The sequence below is a fragment of the Martes martes genome (genome assembly GCF_963455335.1).
Source record: "Martes martes genome assembly, chromosome: 3".
NCBI lineage: Eukaryota > Metazoa > Chordata > Mammalia > Carnivora > Mustelidae > Martes > Martes martes.
Window position 1 is genome coordinate 81,386,275 of NC_137890.1, and position 18,587 is coordinate 81,404,861.

General features: G+C 41.3%; 1 protein-coding gene across 4 annotated transcripts in view; it reads left to right on the forward strand.

Moving 5' to 3' along the window:
• The first annotated feature begins 247 nt into the window (after positions 1 to 247).
• ZMYM5 (zinc finger MYM-type containing 5) overlaps positions 248 to 18,587 on the forward strand; it is a 37,646-nt gene continuing 19,306 nt past the window's right edge. For 2 of the 4 annotated variants that reach the window (XR_013966529.1, XM_080798290.1), the window contains exons 1-4: positions 349 to 389; positions 1,449 to 1,515; positions 6,334 to 6,829; positions 7,069 to 7,162. Coding sequence is in view for 3 of the 4 variants with exons in the window: in XM_080798290.1 (XP_080654416.1) it covers positions 6,344 to 6,829; positions 7,069 to 7,162 (580 nt within the window). In the remaining variant the exon portion in view is untranslated. The other 2 variants (XM_080798289.1, XM_080798291.1) reach the window with 2 other exon arrangements.

The following is an 18,587-nucleotide window of genomic DNA, read 5'->3' on the forward strand; positions in this document are numbered from 1 at the left end:
GGAGGGGACGCGGCCAAAAGCCGAGCGCCGGCCCAGGGCGTAGTGGAAAGGTAAAGTCGGGGGGTGTGGCCTGCGCCTGATGGACGGCCCTCCGGACCACCCGCCTCGAGGGGCTTTCCTGAAAGAAGGCAGACGTAGCAATGGACGTCCCCGAGGCGCCCCGGCCCGCCCTTCCAGCCAGCCAACGAGGGTGCGGAGGGCGGGGCCTTCCCCGGCTCCGCCGCTCCACAACCGCCTCCGCCTCCTCCTCCTCACCAGCGCTAAACCCGGGACTGGACCGAGTTGTGCGTGTTGCCGAAGGGGGGGGTGGGCCGGGGGAGGGGAGGTTCGTTCCGCGGAGCCGCGGCCAGAACCGGGTGAGCTTTATCCCCGCTGTCTTTCCAGTCCAGGTCCGCCGATAGCTGGGAGCAGCGCAGCCTCGGGAAGGGCAGGGGGAGGCGGAGGCGGAGGCGACTGGGGAGGTGGAAATGGGTGAGGGCAGCCTCCGGAGCCTCCCACCGACCCGGGATTAATACCCCGCGGCTCGGCCGCTGTCGGCGCTGCCGCGTCGGGGCCTCGGGGGCTGCTCCGGGCTCCGCTCTTGTCACAGGCGTCTTCGCGTGCGGCCCGAAGGGCTGCGAGAGTGAGGGCGAGGCCGGGAGGGCTGGGTGAGGCGGACGCTGCCCGGGCCCGGGCGGTGGGAGGTCGCGGGGTATTTTTCCTTTTTTCTTGCGGGGGGGGGTGGTGGGGGGGTGGTGGGGGGGTGGTGGTGGTGGAAGGGTGGGGGGAGGGGCGCTTCAGTTCGTTCTCCCGCTCTCCGGGCTGCGCTCCCACCGAGTCCGCGGTAGCCTGAGGTCCCCAGGGTTTTCCGGTCGCGGGTGCTGCGTCTTCCCCCATCCGGCCCCTTCCGTTGCTCTTCCTTTCGTGGCATTTCGTGTCTTCTCTTCGTGTCTAAATCGGGCAAGTTTTTAATGGCGGACGAGCCGGGAAGTCTCGGAGTCATAGCAACTGCTTGGGACAATTGTAGGAGATAGCAGCCTGGCGGAGACTTGAGCTTTCCCTCATCTCTGAATTGGTGCGGGGAGGGACGGGAATGACGCTGGGTGTGCAAAGTTAGGAGGGAATACAGTTCCCTTTTTGGCGTCAAGGTAACATTTGCCCTCCAACCACCCCGCGTGGTCCTCTCTAGATCAAGCTTGCTGTCCTCCGCTTTCCATTTTGCAATTTAAAGAACGAGATGTAGCTTTGTCTAGTCGTTGAGGTCCTTACAGTTTTGGGTTTTTTTTTGATTTTTTTTTTTTTAATCTCGTCTCCCCACAACATTGTGGGGTGGGGGAGGGTGGAGGAGCACGGATACTCCTTGATTTCTTACTCTTTACTTCCTCCCTCTGGTAGTTAGGAGTTGGTGCTGCTTCCAAATTGGCTGTAACTAAATCATTTCTCATCCTTCTTCTCTCCTGTCGTTCTAGGATCAGGAATCACCTACAGACTTACCTGGTGAAACGTTGCCGGATATTAAAAGAAAACATACTCTTTGTGAGTAATGGCACCCTGATTTTTTTGCTTAATACACTTAGTGCCGCAGTTATGCGATTTATCTTTGCTGTCTTGAAGGCAAAAAGCTAATTGCTTAGGTGGACCCTGTCCTCAGAGCCAAACCTGGGTAATCCCTGGGAAAGCACTGGTAATGCTTGCTGATAAAAACCACTGGCATTTTCTAGAGTTCCAAAATAGGTCTTAAGTTCGTTTCATTTTTAATACTTTGAATTTAACTTCTTGTTCTTTCACAATGGATAAAACTGCTTTTTTTCTTTGCTGTTGGATTAAAGAAAAATGTACTGAATCTTACGTTGTATTAAGGTTGACAGAGAGTATTTTTTTGTGTTTGTCTTATACTTGAGGAAGATTTGTACTTAAGTACCTTAACAGTCTTCCCAGTAGAAGTACATCAGGAAATATATAATGTAGTAGTTACACTAATGTGGTTCTAAGATTGATCACTGAATTGGTAGTGACAGCCTGAAGTTAATGCGTCTTTTCCTTGTACCAGAAAGTAATCTATGTGATGTTTCATTTTGGTACAATAAAATGTCCAGTTCTCTGTCAGATATTCAGTTAATGGTTTCTTAACACCAGTCCTTGTCTGAATAATGATTTTTTGGGGAGTCTGAATAAAAATTTTATTGGGAATCTGAAGATGGTGATTTGGAAAAATAAATCACTGATTCTATATATCTGTTACCTGAGATTCAGTACAGTGTTAGATCCTGCCTATTTTGTCCTTTAAAGCTGATCCAACAATTTACAGTTGGTCACTGAAAAGAAACTTGAGATTAGAATAACTCATATTGTAGTATTCCTGCCTTCCCCTTGGCCTTGTTGTTCCTTACCAAACTTGACATTGCACTTAACTCTATTCTTCACAGTACACCATTTTAGTTAGTTAGACCTAGGACTTGTGGCATCACGAGGTAGATTGCTATGCCTAGCTTTTGGGAATGGAAATTGTTTCAGTTAGGTAATTTTCTTAGGATCCTTGAAGTGGTGATATTTCACATTGCATGGAGTTTTGTGAGCTGGTAGGATGTAGGTATGGTTCTAGAGCTATGCTGGGCATTCACAGAGAAAGGGAACTAGTAGGGACTAAGATTGGCAAGGTAACAAGTACACTGACTTAGTTATCACTTAGAAAAGCCATTTTTCTTAAAGAATAAAAGTCTAGAACTTGTGTCAGGGTAGGAAAAACCTGTCATCCTCAACCTGGAGGGAAAGACTGGATCTGGGATCTCACAAACTCATTTTAGCTCCCCCTTCCCCTGTTTCAGGAATATCTGGAGCTACTGGTTTCTGAGCCTATTGAAAATTCTACAGCATGAATCAGGATGTTTCTCTCAGCTTTTCCACTCTTAGAGCTGCTTTATCTCAGAGAGGCTGAGATCTAACTACTTATCCATTCACTATTAAGCTTGTAAAATTTTGTTGCTTTGTTTCTTTTTGTTGCTTCTTTCTTGTTCTTTCTTTCCTTGGGAGTAGAAACTTTACCTTTGTTTATGGCTGTTAAAAGGAAATGAAGTTAGTTGTATGTTATTGTTCTATCAGCTTAATCCCTTCAAGCTTTTGATTTCTAGATAGTAATTTTATTTCTGATTAAATGGGAATGCTTGTGGCAGATACTCACTAAACAGGAACTAAACATGAAATTGGCTTTTGCGTTGAGATGATTTTCATGTAAATATGTATTTTTATAGTAAGAAAGACCTGACTGACAGTATAAGTCTGCAGAGATGCAACAGGACATGTTTTAGGACTAATTAGTGATTAACAACAGTTTTTGTAACCTACCTCTTGATTATTTTTTATAGAGCTTACAGTTACAAGTGGCCAAAAAAATGAACGTTTAAAACAATCATTTCTTTATGGTGTTTTTTTTTTTTTAAGATTTTATTTTTAAGTAATCTATGCCCAACGTGGGCCTCAGACTCAAAACCCCAAGATCAAGTCACATGTTCTAGCAACTGAGCTAGCCAGGTACCTCAATAATTAAATATTTCTAAGTACTTTCCTGTTGGTTTTTAATTTTTGAAGGTTCATTAAGTTAGTTTACTTTTCTCATCATGTGCTAATCTTGTCATAATCTAAACATTTCTATTTGAGCTAATTTTTTTTTTAACAACAGGTTCTTGGGGTGCCTTGGTGGCTCAGTTGGTTGAGCATCTGACTCTTGGTTTGGGCTCAGGTCATGATCTCAGTATCTTGAGATCAAGCTCTCCCCCTCCCTGCCAGTTGGGCTCAGCACTCTGCGGGGAGTCTGCTTGAGATTCTCTCTCCCCTTTTGCATGCATATGTGTGTGCGGGAGCGTGCTCCCTCTCTCTCTCTCTAAATGTTTTTTTAAAAATCTAACAGATTCTTTTTACTATGTAGATTCTATGTAATTGTATGTGTAAACATAATTGAATATTGAATGGCTAATGAATTATTCAACTAATAAGTTGAGTATTTAGCCAGAGGGGCACCTGGGTGGCTCAGTGGGTTAAGCCTCTGCCTTCTGCTCAGGTCATGGTCTCAGGGTCCTGGGATCGAGCCCTGCATTGGGCTTCCTGCTCCGCAGGAAGCCTGCTTCCCCCTCCCCCTCTGCCTGCTTCTCTGCCTACTTGTGATTTCTCTCTGTCAAATAAATAAATAAAATCTTAAAAAAAAAAAAAAAGAATTTAGCCAGAAACTTTTGCAAATTTTAAAATACATATTCTCAGGGTGCCAGGGTGACTCAGTCTGTTAACTGCCTTTGGCTTAGGTCATGATCTCAGGTCCTAGGATCAAGTCCTGCTCAGTGGGGAGTCTGCTTCTCCCTCTCCTTCTGCCTTCCCCCCTTGCATATGCTCACTCTTTCTCTCAAATAAATAGATAAAACCTTCTTTAAAAGTTTTAAAAAACTGACACCGAATGTACACTTAAAAATGGTTAAAATGGTAAGTTTTATATTATATGTATTATGCCACAAATTTTTTTTTCAAGTAGGTTCCGCACCCATTGTGGAGCCCAGTATGAGGCTTTAACCCATGACTCTGAGGTTAAGACCTGAGCTGTAATCAAGAGTCAGCACTTGGGGTGCCTGGGTGGCTCAGTGGATTAAGTGTCTGCCTTCAGCTCAGGTCATATCTCAGGGTCCTGGGATTGAGCCTCACAGCAGGCTCTCTGCTCAGCGGGGAGTCTGCTTCTCCCTTTCACTTTTCCCTCTGTGCTCTCTCTTAAATGGATGAGTGAAATATTTTAAAAAAAAAAAAAAAGCACTTATCTGACTGAGATACCCAGGTACCCCTATTTTGCCACAGTTTTTTAAAAAGATAAATATATTGGGGCTCCTGGGTGTCTCAGTGGGTTAAAGCCTCTGCCTTCGGCTCAGGTCATGATCCCAGGGTCTTCGGATCAAGCCCTCATCGGGCTTCCTGCTCAGCAGGGAGCCTGCTCCCCCTCCCCCCCCCCCCCCCCCGCCTCTCTGCCTACTTGTGATCTCTGTCAAATAAGGAAATAAAATCTTAAAAAAATAAAAGATAAATATGTCAACCTGCAGGAAATAAAAACAACTGATGTCACTAAAAGTAAATACAAAAGGGCAAAACACTAAAACACTATTTATTTAAAGATTTTTATTTATCTGAGAGAGAGAGAACATGTGCAGGGGGAGCGGCAAAGGGAGAGAGATAAGCAGAGTAAGGGTGGAGCCTGACTAGGGGCCCAATCCCAGGACCCTAAGATTACTATTCAAACTGAAGTCAGACGCTTAACCTACTGAGCCACTCAGGCGTCCCCAAAACAGTCTTATTTGTGTCTTTTATTTATTTATTTTATTTTATTTTTAAAGATTTTATTCATTTATTTGACAGAGAGACACAGCAAGAGAGGGAACACAAGCAGGAGGAGTAGGAGAGAGAAAAGCAGGCTTCCCGCCAAGCACGGAGCCCAATATGGGGCTCAGTCCCAGGACTCTGGGATCATGACCCAAGGAGAAGGCAGACGCTTAACGACTGAGCCACCCAGGTGCCCCTATATCTTTGTTTTAATGATAACTCTTATCCTTACTCCCTTTTTTTTTTTTTAAGATTTTATTTATTTGACATGTGGAGATCACAAGTAGGCAGAGAGGCATGCAGAGACAGAGAGGGGGAAGCAGGCTCACCAAGCAGGGAGCCTGATATGGGGCTCAATCCTAGGACCCTGGGATCATGACCCGAGCCGAAGGCAGAGGCCTTAACCCACTGAGCCACCCAGGCGCCACTCTTTCCTGATTTGCTAAGTGGATTAAATTATACCTACATTATGGGGCTGTTTTCAGAATTTTACATAAAACACCCATAACAATGTTTGGCAATTTCTGGACAAAAACAAGAAAGATTTAATCAAAGTTATGTCGGAAGCAGCGAATTTGAAAATCAGTGACAAAAGATACTAGGGAAATAAGGATTAGACTATATCATAGTTATTTTAGTAGATAAAAGTACAGTAATTATAGCTTAGACCAAGGATTATTGGTATCTGATAGGATTGTTTTGTTACTAATTCAAAGGAAGACTTGTGGGTTTTTTTTCATTGTAAAGGATAAATAGGTTAAATTGAGTACTATGAGTAAATTTTTAAAGGACTACCACAAATTGGATGATTAATTTCCATCAAATTCTGAGGTAAGCATTAAATGGTTAGTGGGAGAGAAAAAACAAAATAATAATTTTTTCCCTAAAAGTTAGTAAAAGTCACGAGAATTTAAAATTTCCTTTGTGTTATTTCATTGTGATAAAACTCAGTAATCATACTAGTACTTTTTTTTTTTTTTTTTTTTAACTATTTTCTGTCTCCTACAGGTTCTTTGGCATGGATAAATGTTCAGTGAGAGAATTAGACTTGGATGAACAGACTCCTGTTTTGTTAGAGCATAAAGCCATGGCAGCTAGTCTCATGGATACAGGAAATTCATTTGGTAACCCAGCTAGTCCTTTAGTTAACAGATGTAGAAATTCATCAGTAGAAGATGATGATGATGATGTCGTATTTATTGAATCTGTACAACCTCCTTCGACTTCTACTCCAGCAATAGTTGATCAAAGAAATTTTATGTTTGCTTCATCAAGAAATGAAAGGCTACAAGGAAATTACTCCATAATTCTTCCTTCCTCAAGAGATTTGCTTTCTCAGAAGGGAAATGTAAGTGAGACAATTGTTATCGATGATGAAGAGGACATAGAAACAAATGGAGGGGAAAAGAAAAATTCTTCCAATTTTATTGAATGGGGACTTCCTGGAACTAAAAATAGAACCAAAGATTTGGATTTCTCCGCTTCCAGTCTTTCAAGAAGTAAGGTAAATGCAGGAATGGGTAATAATGTTATCACTACAGAATCGACTCTGAAATTCCTATTACTAATGTTACAACCTTAGAAACAGGTGTAAGCTCTGTGAATGCTGGGCGAGATACGAACTTAATGATTACACATATAACATCACTATAAAATACCAACTTGGGAGATGTCGCTAAAGGACTTCAGTCAAGTAATTTTGGTGTTAATATACAAACATACACCCCATCTTTGACTTCACAGACCAAGACTGCAGTAGGACCTTTTAATCCTGGTAGAATGAATGTGGCAGGAGATGAATTTCAGAATGGAGGATATGCAACTCATCATAGTCCTGGTAAGCAGTAAGTGATTTTATTTACCTTCTATATATGAAATACTTTATTTCTCTTGACTTCCATATTAAGGATAAAATATATATATAAAATTTTTTATACTTGCAGTCTACTTGGTCCCTGATTTTTCAGAAATTATGTCTATTTTACCCAATGTGTTATACATCTGAAGTGTTTTAATTGAAAACTTCCATACTTCACTGCCACCACCCTGCTAACTAGTATCTTTATTTTATTTTATTTTATTTTTTTTTTTTTAAAGATTTTATTTATTTGCCAGAGAGAGCGCACAGGCAGACAGAGTGGCAGAGGGAGAAGCAGGCTCCCTGCGGAGCAAGGAGCCCAATGTGGGACTCGATCCCAGGACGCTGGGATCATGACCTGAGCCGAAGGCAGCCGCTTAACCAACTGAGCCACCCAGGCGTCCCTAGTATCTTTATTTTAATGTAAAAATCATAGAATAAAAAATAGTGAATTGAAGAAATAAAGTAATATGTAATAATTGAATTTTATTTAATTTGTAATTACATAACTTGAAATTTCAATTTTTGTATGTGAGGTATTTATTTTTGGACTTCTTGTCTCTGATTTTTTATTTTAAATCAGCGTTTTATTAGTTGCTTTATTTTAGAAGTTGGTCACCTTTCTTGCCCTTAAGCCAGAGCCCTGTATTTTTAAAACTTAGAGGGACAGGGGTGCTTGGGTGGCTCAGTCAGTAAGTGCCTGCCTTCTGCCTTTGGCTCAGGTCAGGATCCTGGGGTCCTGGGATCAAGCCCCAGTTGGGCTTCCTGCTCAATGGGGAGGCTGCTTCTTCCTCTCCCACGCTCCCTGCTTGTGTTCTCTCTTTCAACTTACTGTGTGTGTGTGTCTCTCTCCCCCTCCCTCTCTGTCAAATAAATAAATCTTTAAAAAAAGAAAAGGAAAAAAAAACTTACATGGACCAACTTGTTCTGTTAAAATATAAATGAAAGCTGTTTAAAAAATATTATCTTTCTGGTAGCTTTGTAATGACTTAGTGTGGGGGTATGAGAGTTTTAAAATTTGTTTTGGTACTGTTTTTTGGCTGTTAGTGTGTTTGGTTTTTTTTTTTTTTTTTAAGATTTTATTTATTTATTTGTCAGAGAGAGAGCACGCACTGGCAGACGGAGGCAGAGGGAGAAGCAGGCTCCCTGCCGAGCAAGGGGCCCGATGCGGGACTTGATCCCAGGATGCTGGGATCACGACCTGAGCCGAAGGCAGCCGCCCAACCAACTGAGCCACCCAGGCGTCCCTGTTATAGTGCTTTATAAGCTGTTGACCAACTTAGAATTTTGGGAATTTTTTTTTTAATAGTTTTTTTTTTTAAGATTTTATTTATTTATTTGACAGACAGAGATCACAAGTTGGCAGAGAGTCAGGCAGAGAGAGAGGAAGGGAAGCAGGCTCCCTGCTGAGCAGAGAGCCCAGGGGAGGCTCCATCCAAGGACCCTGGGATTATGACCTGAGCTGAAGGCAGAGGCTTTAACAAACCACTGAGCCACCCAGGCGCCCCAGAATTTTGGGAAATTCTAAAACGTAGCTAAACATCAGAACCTCGTTTACTCTTTTAATGGAATGCTAGAATTTTTTTCTTTCCTTTTTTAAATTAATCGTTTTCTGTAGTTACGAGAATACTATCTGATTATTACAGAACATTTGTAAGAAACATGGTTAGAAATAAGAAAATATTGGTCACCATATCCCACTAACTAGCAGGGACTACTGTTAAAATTTTGGTTTCTTTGCTTGAATACAGTTTTTGCCTCTGTGGTTTTAAAAAATAAATTCAGAGCATATTATATATAGTTTTGTGTTCTGTTGGTTCACTTAATCTAAATTTTAATATGTTATTTTAGAAATAGAAGTTTCTGTGGGATGCCTGGGTGGCACAGTTGATTAGGTGCCCCACTCTTGGTCATGATCTCAGGTATATTAGATTGAGCCCCACCTCTCATTCCATAATCAGCTCTGAGCCTCCTTGGGATATTCTCTCCCTCTGCCCCTCCCACTCATGCTTACACAGGTGCTCTCGAGCGCGTGCTCACTTTCGCTCTTGTGCGCGCTCTCTCTCTCTCTCTCTCTCTGTCTAAAATAGAAAAGTAGGGGCATCTGGGTGGCTCAATCAGTTTAGTGGCTGCCTTTGGCTCAGATCATGATCCCACAGTCCTGGATCAAGCCCTTCATCGGGCTTCCTGCTCAGTGGAGAGCCTGCTTCTCCCTCTCTCCCTTTGCCTGCCGCTCTGCCTACTTGGTGCTCTCTATCTCTGTCAAATAAATAAATAAAATCTTCAGAAAAAATTAAAGAAAAAAATAAATCTTTAAAAAACAGAAGTTTCGGGACGCCTGGGTGGCTCAGTTGGTTAAGCAGCTGCCTTCGGCTCAGGTCATGATCTCAGCGTCCTGGGATCGAGTCCCACATCGGGCTCCTTGCTCGGCGGGGAGCCTGCTTCTCCCTCTGCCTCTGCCTACCACTCTGTCTGCCTGTGCTCGCTCGCTCGCTCTCTCTAACAAAAATAAATTAAAAAAAAAGAAATAAAAAACAGAAGTTTCTGTGTCTATAAAATATTTCTGTCCGAGATACCCATTCCTCTACCTTTTTTTTTTTTTTATTTGTATGGTTTCCCTCCCCCCACCCCCCAAGATTTATTCATTTGAAAGAGCATGAGTGACAGGGAGGGGCAGAGGGAGAAGCAGGCGCCCTCTGAGCAGGGAGCCTGATGGGGACTCAATTCCAGGACCTTGAGTTCATGACCTGAGCCAAAGGCAGATGCTTAACCAGCTCAGCCACCTGGGTGTTCCTGCGGTTTCCCATTTTTTACTGTTGAAACTGTACACTAAACTATAATGAAATTATTTTCAAAATTTAGTGAACAGTGGCATTGTTTTACATTTCTGCAAATCTCTTTAAAGTCTGATGTTATAGAAGACAGCAAGTATATGGTATCTTCTCACATTTATTTCTACATTGAATCTGTGCTATATCTTGTTGTGTAAAATAAAAATCTGCCCTCACATAGACGTTTGGTTGTAGAGGAGAGCACTGTTCCAGATAATTATGGATAGTTGTGAGGTTTTTTGACACAGCACCAAAACTTGACAAGTGGCAGTTTCTTAAAATTTCTTAACAGTGTGGAATCTGAAACCATCTAGTGAGGTTTTCATACTTTATTACATTAAGATTCATTGATCTGTGAATGAATCTTTTACCTTTATATGTTTGGTAACATTGTGCTTTAGTCAATTAAAAAATGCACATATTTGGAAAATATTGATGCACTGAACTTATGAATGTTGACACTTTATTTTAAATGTTGACACTTTAGAAAGCTGTCAAGCTGACAGTAGTGGATACAGTTTTCAAAGACGCTAATTTTTACTTGAAAGCTCAAATTTTCTCAGCAACTAATACTGTCATTTTTCTAGAGAAGTGAATTTTTCTTGATTTGTTTTCAAGAAAATGTCAATAGCCAGTTTGTCATTCTTTCAAGTAAAAATGGTATTTCATGAAAAAGTAGTTCAGCTTGCAATGTAACTATTTTACAAGCACTTTACCATTTTTCCTTCAGACAGCCATTGTACTTTGGTATGAAACAGAGGTGGTTTATGTATGCTTCCCTGCTTATGCATGTTTATCTGTCATACAAAATATTAACATATAGTCGAAAGCTTAAACTTAGTAAAATTAATGATAATTTTTACTATTTCATCACAGACATCTATTGTATAATACACAAGTTTACTGGCTTTTGTGTCCTTAGTTCTTAGGAGAAAGACTAAATCCTTGGAATTTCCCTAGTATTGGGATTGTGTTTTCTTATTATGAGCCCTTTGGATTACACTTGAATTTGGGCTAAGACTTAGGTGAAATGACGGAGGCTGAGGGAGGGTCACCAGAAAGACCAACCATGTGATTATAGAGTGTTGGAGGTTTTAGCCAGCCAACGTCAAGGGAGGAGAGGGATGCTGGAGATTGAGTTCAGTTACATGCAGTGAGGCATCAATAAAAACTGTAGACACCGAATCTCAATGCAGCCTGCTGGTTGGTGTATTCATCAATGTGCCAGGTAGGAAATGCTACCTGATTCCATAGAGAGTAGGCACAGAATCTCTGCATTTGGGGTCTTCTAGACCTTACCCTCCTTTGTCTCTTCATTTGGTTGGTCCTGATTTGAATCCTTAATATTAAAACTATGATTGTAAGTATAGAGCTCTCCTAAGGCCCCTCAGGTGGGTGGGGGGGTGGGGGTCTTGGGAACCTCCCAGATTTATAGCTAGTTGGCCAGAAGTATGGGTGGCATCTGAAGTGACTGGCAGTCTTTTGGGGGATTATGCCTTTAAACCTGTGGGGTCCAATGCTAATTCCAAGTTAGTATCAGAATTGTATTCACCAGTTGGTGTTGCTATAACAACCATAAGTACAGGTGACACTTTTTCTTTTCTGTAGGTGTGTGATAGTGAAGAAATACAATTTGGTTCAACTCCCAGCAGTTTTACCTGTCACTGCTTTTGCACCATTTTTATAAATGCCACCACAGTGAAAAATGCAAAGAATCTTAGTATTATCTTGGAAATAGTTTGGCCTCATAGATCCCTGTTTATTTCTTTTTCTAATACAGTGTTGAATAGAACTGGTAAGAAGAGTATAAAAAGCCTTGCCTTGTTTTTGACCTGGAGTGAGGAAAGAGGAGTATTTGACATTTCATATTAGCTCTTGTCAAATAGAATTATCTTTTTTATATTTATATAATCATTTAATAGTTATTTGAAGTTATTTCTAGTCTTTGCGATTGTAAAGAGGTTTTTCATGAATATTTCTGCAAACTGGCACACTTTTCTTATTTTCTTGAAAAAAGTTCTGTAGGTGGAATTGTTAGGTCAAAGTGTCAACATATTTTTTTTAAAGATTTTATGTATTTATTTTAGAGCACATGTGTGCATGCACATGTGAGGAGGAAGAGGGAAAGGGAGAGGAGAGAATCCCAAGCAGACTCCGCACTGAGTGCAGACCCGGACTTGGGGCTTGATCCCATGACCCTAAGATCATGACCTGAGCCAAAACTAAGAGTGAGATGCCCAACTGACTGAGCCTGCCAAACACCCCATGTCAACATATTTTTAAAACTTTGATGGTCAATGCAAAATTACCCCCCACCAAAAAATGGTATTACTTTCCTTACAGCATTCATTTTTCCGTATTGTAAGTTTGAGGATAGGAGTATTATTTAATGTATGCTAAACTGGTCCTTGGAAGGTGGTGCCATCTTAATTTAATTTACACATCACTGAAGTTTTAAAAATTATTTGCAAACGTTTTGTTCATGTTTGTCATCTATTTATTACTATGTACATCTTTCATTTATTGAGTAAGAATTAAATCTAAGAAATCATGTCATAAAAACTTGTGATCTCTGTAACAAAGGGTGTGTTAAACTTAAAAGCAATTGAAGACTTGAAATAATGTCTGTTGAAAACTGTCCTTTTGGGGACGCCTGGGTGGCTCATTCAGTTTTGAGTGTCAGCCTTTGGCTCTAGTCATGATCTCAGGGTCCTGGGATCAAGTTCTCCATCGGGCTCCTTGCTCAGTGGGGAGCCTGCTTCTCCCTCTGCCTGCCACTCTCTCAGTTTCTCTTTCTGGCAAATAAATAAAATCTTTAAAAAGAAGAAGAAGAAAAAGAAAATTGTCCTTTTGGATCTGTTTATTTCTTTTGCTCTTCTACCTATATTTTGTTCTATAATTCTTTCTTAAATTGTAGATGTTTACTTGTGTAAGCATGAATTCCATCTTTTGTACACATAAACTCTGGACTTAAAACCAGAAACTTTGCCACCTGTTACTTAATGTTTGCTTTCACCATTTCTCACCTTCTAGAATAAGTTGATGAAGTTGCGAATTTATTGGAAAATGTGTATAAATAAGATGCTTTTCTTTTTTAAAGATTTTGTTTATTTGACAGAGTATACACAGGGGGGTTGGGAGGGAGAGGAACAAGGGGGCTCCTGCTGAGCAGAGAGCCCTACATGGGGCTCAATCCCAGAACCCTGGGATTATGAATCTGAGCTGAAGGCAGACGCTTAACAGACTGAGCCACTCAGACACCCCAAAGATGATTTTCAGTGTAAAGCATAGCATGGGGGACACCTGGGTGGCTCAGTCACTTGGGCATCTGACTCGTGAGTTCAAGCCCTGCATTGGGCTCCAGGGAGCCTACTTTAAAAATAAATAAATAAATAAATAAATAAAAGTATAGCATAAGCTGATACTATGGAGAAGCATACTGTAGTTAGATGCTATACTATCATTTCACTCCAATTGTGGGCATAAATGAAACTTGAAAATGTTATTTAGAAGTAGTTTCGATTATTCTTGCCTTGTCAGCTCTTTATCTCACTAATTCAGAAGTGTATTTTACATTTCTTTATTTTCTTATAATGTGAAGTATCAGTGATTTTAAAATGTAACAGAAAAGAAGCACAGAATAGCTCACTTGACATTCATCTAAATGGAGATATTCTTGACTACATACATTTAAACTATTTTGTTTGATTCATGGCAACAAATTCCTATTATTTATGAAGTATGCATGAATTTACAACATTCCTGAGTTCTCTAAAATTCTGTTTTGGGGGGCAAAAGTTACAGAAGTATATCCTTTAAATAATAACACTTAGTATGGAATTCTAAAAAGAATGTTTACCAAGTTGTCAGGTGAAAAGTAATGCTGAAGTTCTTTTTGAAGCTTTCTTAAATGTTAAGTCAGCTGTCAAAAGGACAGTCTGTCATTGTTGCTGATTTTCTCTAACTTCTGTGTAGTGTAGTAAAAGTTATCTAATTTTAATATTGGCCCTAGGTTTTGTTTTTGCTTGCTGTTAGCATTAGTAAAACTAAATTCTCCCAGACTTGTAGAAGAAGATGGCATCAACTTTATTATTATTATTATTTTGCTACTTTGAGTCAGAGTGTCTTACTTCAGTTTCTTTTTTGTGTGTGTGGGGGTTTCTTTTTTATTTAAATTCAGTTAAGTAACATATAGTGTATAATTAGTTTCAGAGGTAGAGTTCAGTGATTCATCAGTTGCATAGAACACCCAGTGCTTATTCCATCAAGTGCCCCCCCTAATGCCTGTCCCCCATGTACCGCATCCTCCCTCCTACCTCCCTTCCAGCAGCCCACAGTTTGTTTCCTATGATTAAGAGTCTCTTACGGTTTGTCTCCCTCTCTGATTTCATCCTGTTTTATTTTTCCTGGGTTTGTTTCTTTTAGTAATTAGCCTCATGCTGTATGTGTTCTTTGATTGCTTGTTGGAGGTGTTCTCAGCCTAGTACAATCTTCTTATCCATGATATATGCCACAGAATTAGTGTCACTGTGTGGGATTGGGATGCTTCATTCTGCTGTTATAATTATGCCCACTTTTGCACACAGACTTGAGCACAGGGCTGAAATTTGAGGGGAAGAGTGTCAGTTTGAGTCCTCGTCAATCTCTGGTGAAGGCGTATTGACTTGGCAGGTGGCAGGCTGTGGCACGCCCACTCGGGCAGGAGGGCGGCTGGACTGAATTTAGGACCTACAGGCCGATGGCATCATGGGTGACAGGGACATGGCTGGTTTTGCTTTTAACTCTTGTTTTTCTGGGAAACTCTACCTCTCCTATTCTAAAAGAAAGCCTTGCTGGATAGAGTATTCTTGGCTCTAGATTTTTTTCCTTTTAGCCATTGGAATTTATCATGCCACTTTCTTCTGACCTGCAGAGTTTCTGCTGAAAAAGCCACTGATAGCTGTTTGGGGTTTCTCTTGTATGTCACTGCTTTCCTTTCTCTTGCTGCTTTTAAAATGCTCTCTTTATCACTGCTTTTGGCTATCTTAATTACTTTGTGTCTTGGTGCAGACCTCTTTGGGTTGGTTTTGTTGCGGGCTCTCTCTGCCTCCTGGATCTGTATTTCTCTTTCCTTCTCCAGATTCAGGAAGTTCTTAGCTATTCTTTCTTCAGACAGATCTGCCCCCTTTTCTCGCTCTTCTCCTTCTGCGATCCCTGTCATGCGACTGTTAAGCTTGACGGTGTCACTGAGTTCCCTGGGTCTGTTCTCATTTTGTGTATTTTTTTTCCCCTCTCATCTGCTCAGCTTGATTATTTTCCATAACTCTGTCCTCCAGGTGGCTGATCCGTTCTTCTAATTCCTCGTTTGCTATTTATTCCAGGTGGTCTACTTTTTTTTCTGTCCAGTAGCTCTAATTCGTTCTTTAAGGCTGCTGTCTCTTGGTGGAGGGTCTCATGGAGGTTCTGCACTCCTTTCTCAATTCCAGCGATGATCTTTTTTTTTTTTTAAATATTTTATTTATTTATTTGACAGAGATCACAAGCAGGCAGAGAGGCAGGCAGAGAGAGAGGAGGAAGCAGGCTCCCTGCTGAGCAGAAAGCCCGATGCGGGGCTCGATCCTAGGACCCTGAGATCATGACCTGAGCCGAAGGCAGAGGCTTTAACCCACTGAGCCACCCAGGTGCCCCTCCAGCGATGATCTTTATGAACATTATTTTAAATTCAGTATCAGATGTGTTTCTTTCTTTCTTTTTTTTTTTTTTTTAATTTTTATTTACTTATTTGACAGAGAGAGATCACAAGTAGGCAGAGAGGCAGGCAGAGAGAGAGGGGGGAAGCAGGCTTCCTGCTGAGCAGAGAGCCCGATGTGGGGCTTGATCCCAGGACCCTGGGATCATGACCTGAGCCAAAGGCAGAGGATTAACCCACTGAGCCACTCAGGTGCCCCTCAGACATGTTTCTTATCTCCATTTTGCTTAGGTCTCTTGCTGTGATTTGTTTCTGTTCTTTCATCTGGGACATATTCCTCTATATCCTCATTCTGTCTATTGCTGTGTCTGTTTCTCTGTGTTAGGAAAGTAAGTGATGTCTCCCACACTTGAAAGTAGTGGCTTTATGACAAAGAGGTCCTGCAGTGCAGTGTCCGCTGTTCCCCAGAACCTGGTACTTTAGGGGTGTCTCCTACGTGTGTTTCCCCAGGGGTGTCCTGCTCTTGTGGTGGAGCCATGTTTGCCTTTAGTCCTGCCTGCGATGGCTCTCTGTCTGTTGTGGGCACAGTCTGGTCCCCGTGGTGTTAGTGGGACAGTCGGGGGCCACCTTGGGCTTGAGTTGAGTCAGACCAGTTGTCCACCAGAGCTGAAGTAGCCCTGACTGCAGGCACTTTCCCTGTGTTGTCCCCTGAGAAGCTTTTGGTGGTGGGCGGGGCCTGCAGGCAGATTGGCATATGGTTGTCCTCCACTCTCCCGGGGCAGGACTCTCTCTGGAGTTGTGCTGGCCCTCCTCTGGGATGCTCACAAACTGTCAGGCTTGTGGCAGTGCTTTGATGGATCTTGCCGAGAGCAATCGGAGAGGGTGGATCTGTTTCACTGTGGCCTCTTGTCTATGTCAGGCCATGGAAAGTCCATTCTTCCCCCTTACTTTAGTTTCTATGTGCTTTCTACTTCTATAAGTAGAAGGATTTCCAAAACAGGGGAAAAAAATAAGAAAATGAAGGTTTCTGGAGTTGAATTACAAATAAATCTAGGGCTTACAGGTTCAAATTTTATCATACAGAATTATGGCTCTGCATAAAATGCACATAAACCTTTGCATTTCATCTTATGAAAATAGGATGATATCCATTAGAATGGACCTTTGAGTCATTTAATCCTTTCATTAACTTCTAGCGTTGACTTTTTCAGCAAAAGGTTTCTACTCATCACAAATCTTTATATAAACAGCAAAAAACTCATCACAGAAAATACCTTAATGTAGAAATCGCTCTTGCCTCTGTTTTATTTTTATTGCAGTATAGTCATTTCTGGCTATTATTCTGATTCTAGGGCATTCTATTTCTGATAATAAAAGACAAGGTAATTCCAGTCCCTCTTGCAGAAAGTTACTGGGGAGAAGGGGCAAAATATATAAAATGTGCATCAAAAGCATCACAGAGCATAAATACAGTGGGAAAATGAATGTCCTAAGATCTAAGAGAAGGAGTCCCAGAGAAGTAATCTGTCATTTGAAGCCGCTTTTCTCTTATGGGTGCACAGTTCTAGAAAAAACACAGAGGCTGTAAGAACTTTCAACAGATTCACGGGAGTTCACAAAGAGGGATACTGGTAGAAAAAACAAACACCCCCCCCCCCCCCCGAAAAACTACTTCCAACCTCTGGCTTGGGTTGCTGGTATAATACAGAGCCTCAGCTTTCCATATAAGCACAATAAAAAGCAATCAGGAACATGAGGAGACAAGGCCATGTCACAGAAAATGAAAAGGAAGAGACAGTAGAGGTGAACCTACAAGAGATCCAGATAATAGGATTATTAGATAAAGATTTTAAGGAACTATGTTTTAACTGCAGGTTGGGCATAGCTGAAGAAGAGTATAAGTGAATTGGAAGAAATAAGAAAAAGTCCAGATTGAATCATAGAAAGGTGGAAAACCAGAAAAGAATGTAAGATGTCTATGATAGTTGACAAAAAGCCCCATGTGTTTAATGTTCCAGGAGGAGGAGGAGAGAAATGAGACAGAAGAGGTACCATTGAGAATTTTCTAAAATGGCAAAAAAAAAACACATTAGCCTACAAATTCAAGAACATTTACAAACCCTATGCAGGATAAATACCTTAAGAAACCATTAAAAGACGTGTACAGTGGGGCGCCTGGGTGGCTCAGTGGGTTAAGCCTCTGCCTTCAGCTCAGGTCATGATCCCAGGGTCCTGGGATCGAGCCCCGCTTCGGGCTTTCTGCTCGGCGGGGAGTCTGCTTCTTCCTCTCTCTGCCTGCCTCTCTGCCTACTTGTGATCTCTGTCTGTCAAATAAATAAATAAAATCTTAAAAAAAAAAAAAGACGTGTACAGAAATCATAGTCAAAATTTGTAACAATCAAATGTCCATCAACAGTAGGATTGATAAATAGTTCTAGCCACACAGTGGAATACTACTGCACGTAATGTGACTGCACCTTACAGACAAGATGTTGAGTTAAGGGAATCAGCCACAAAATTGTACATACTGTATGATTTTTAGTATATGTGAATTTCAAAATAAGAGAAAACTAATCTTTGAAGTCCGAATAGGGATGGCTTACAGGAAAAGAAGGAAATTATTGAGAAAAGACAAGGCTTCTGGGATATTGGACTTTTTCTGTTTGTTGATGTGGGTGGTGGTCAGGCAGATATATTCACTGTAAAAAGTTTAATTGAGCCATGTGCCTGGGTGGCTCATTTGTTGAGCATCCAACTCTTGATATGGGTTCAGGTCGGGATCTCAGTCAAGATTGAGCCCTGTATCAGGCTCTGCATTGGGTGTGAAGCCTGCTTCACCTTCTCTCTTTCCCTCCCCACCCCTCAAAAAAAAAAAAAAAAAAAAGACTTTAAAAAATTTAATTGA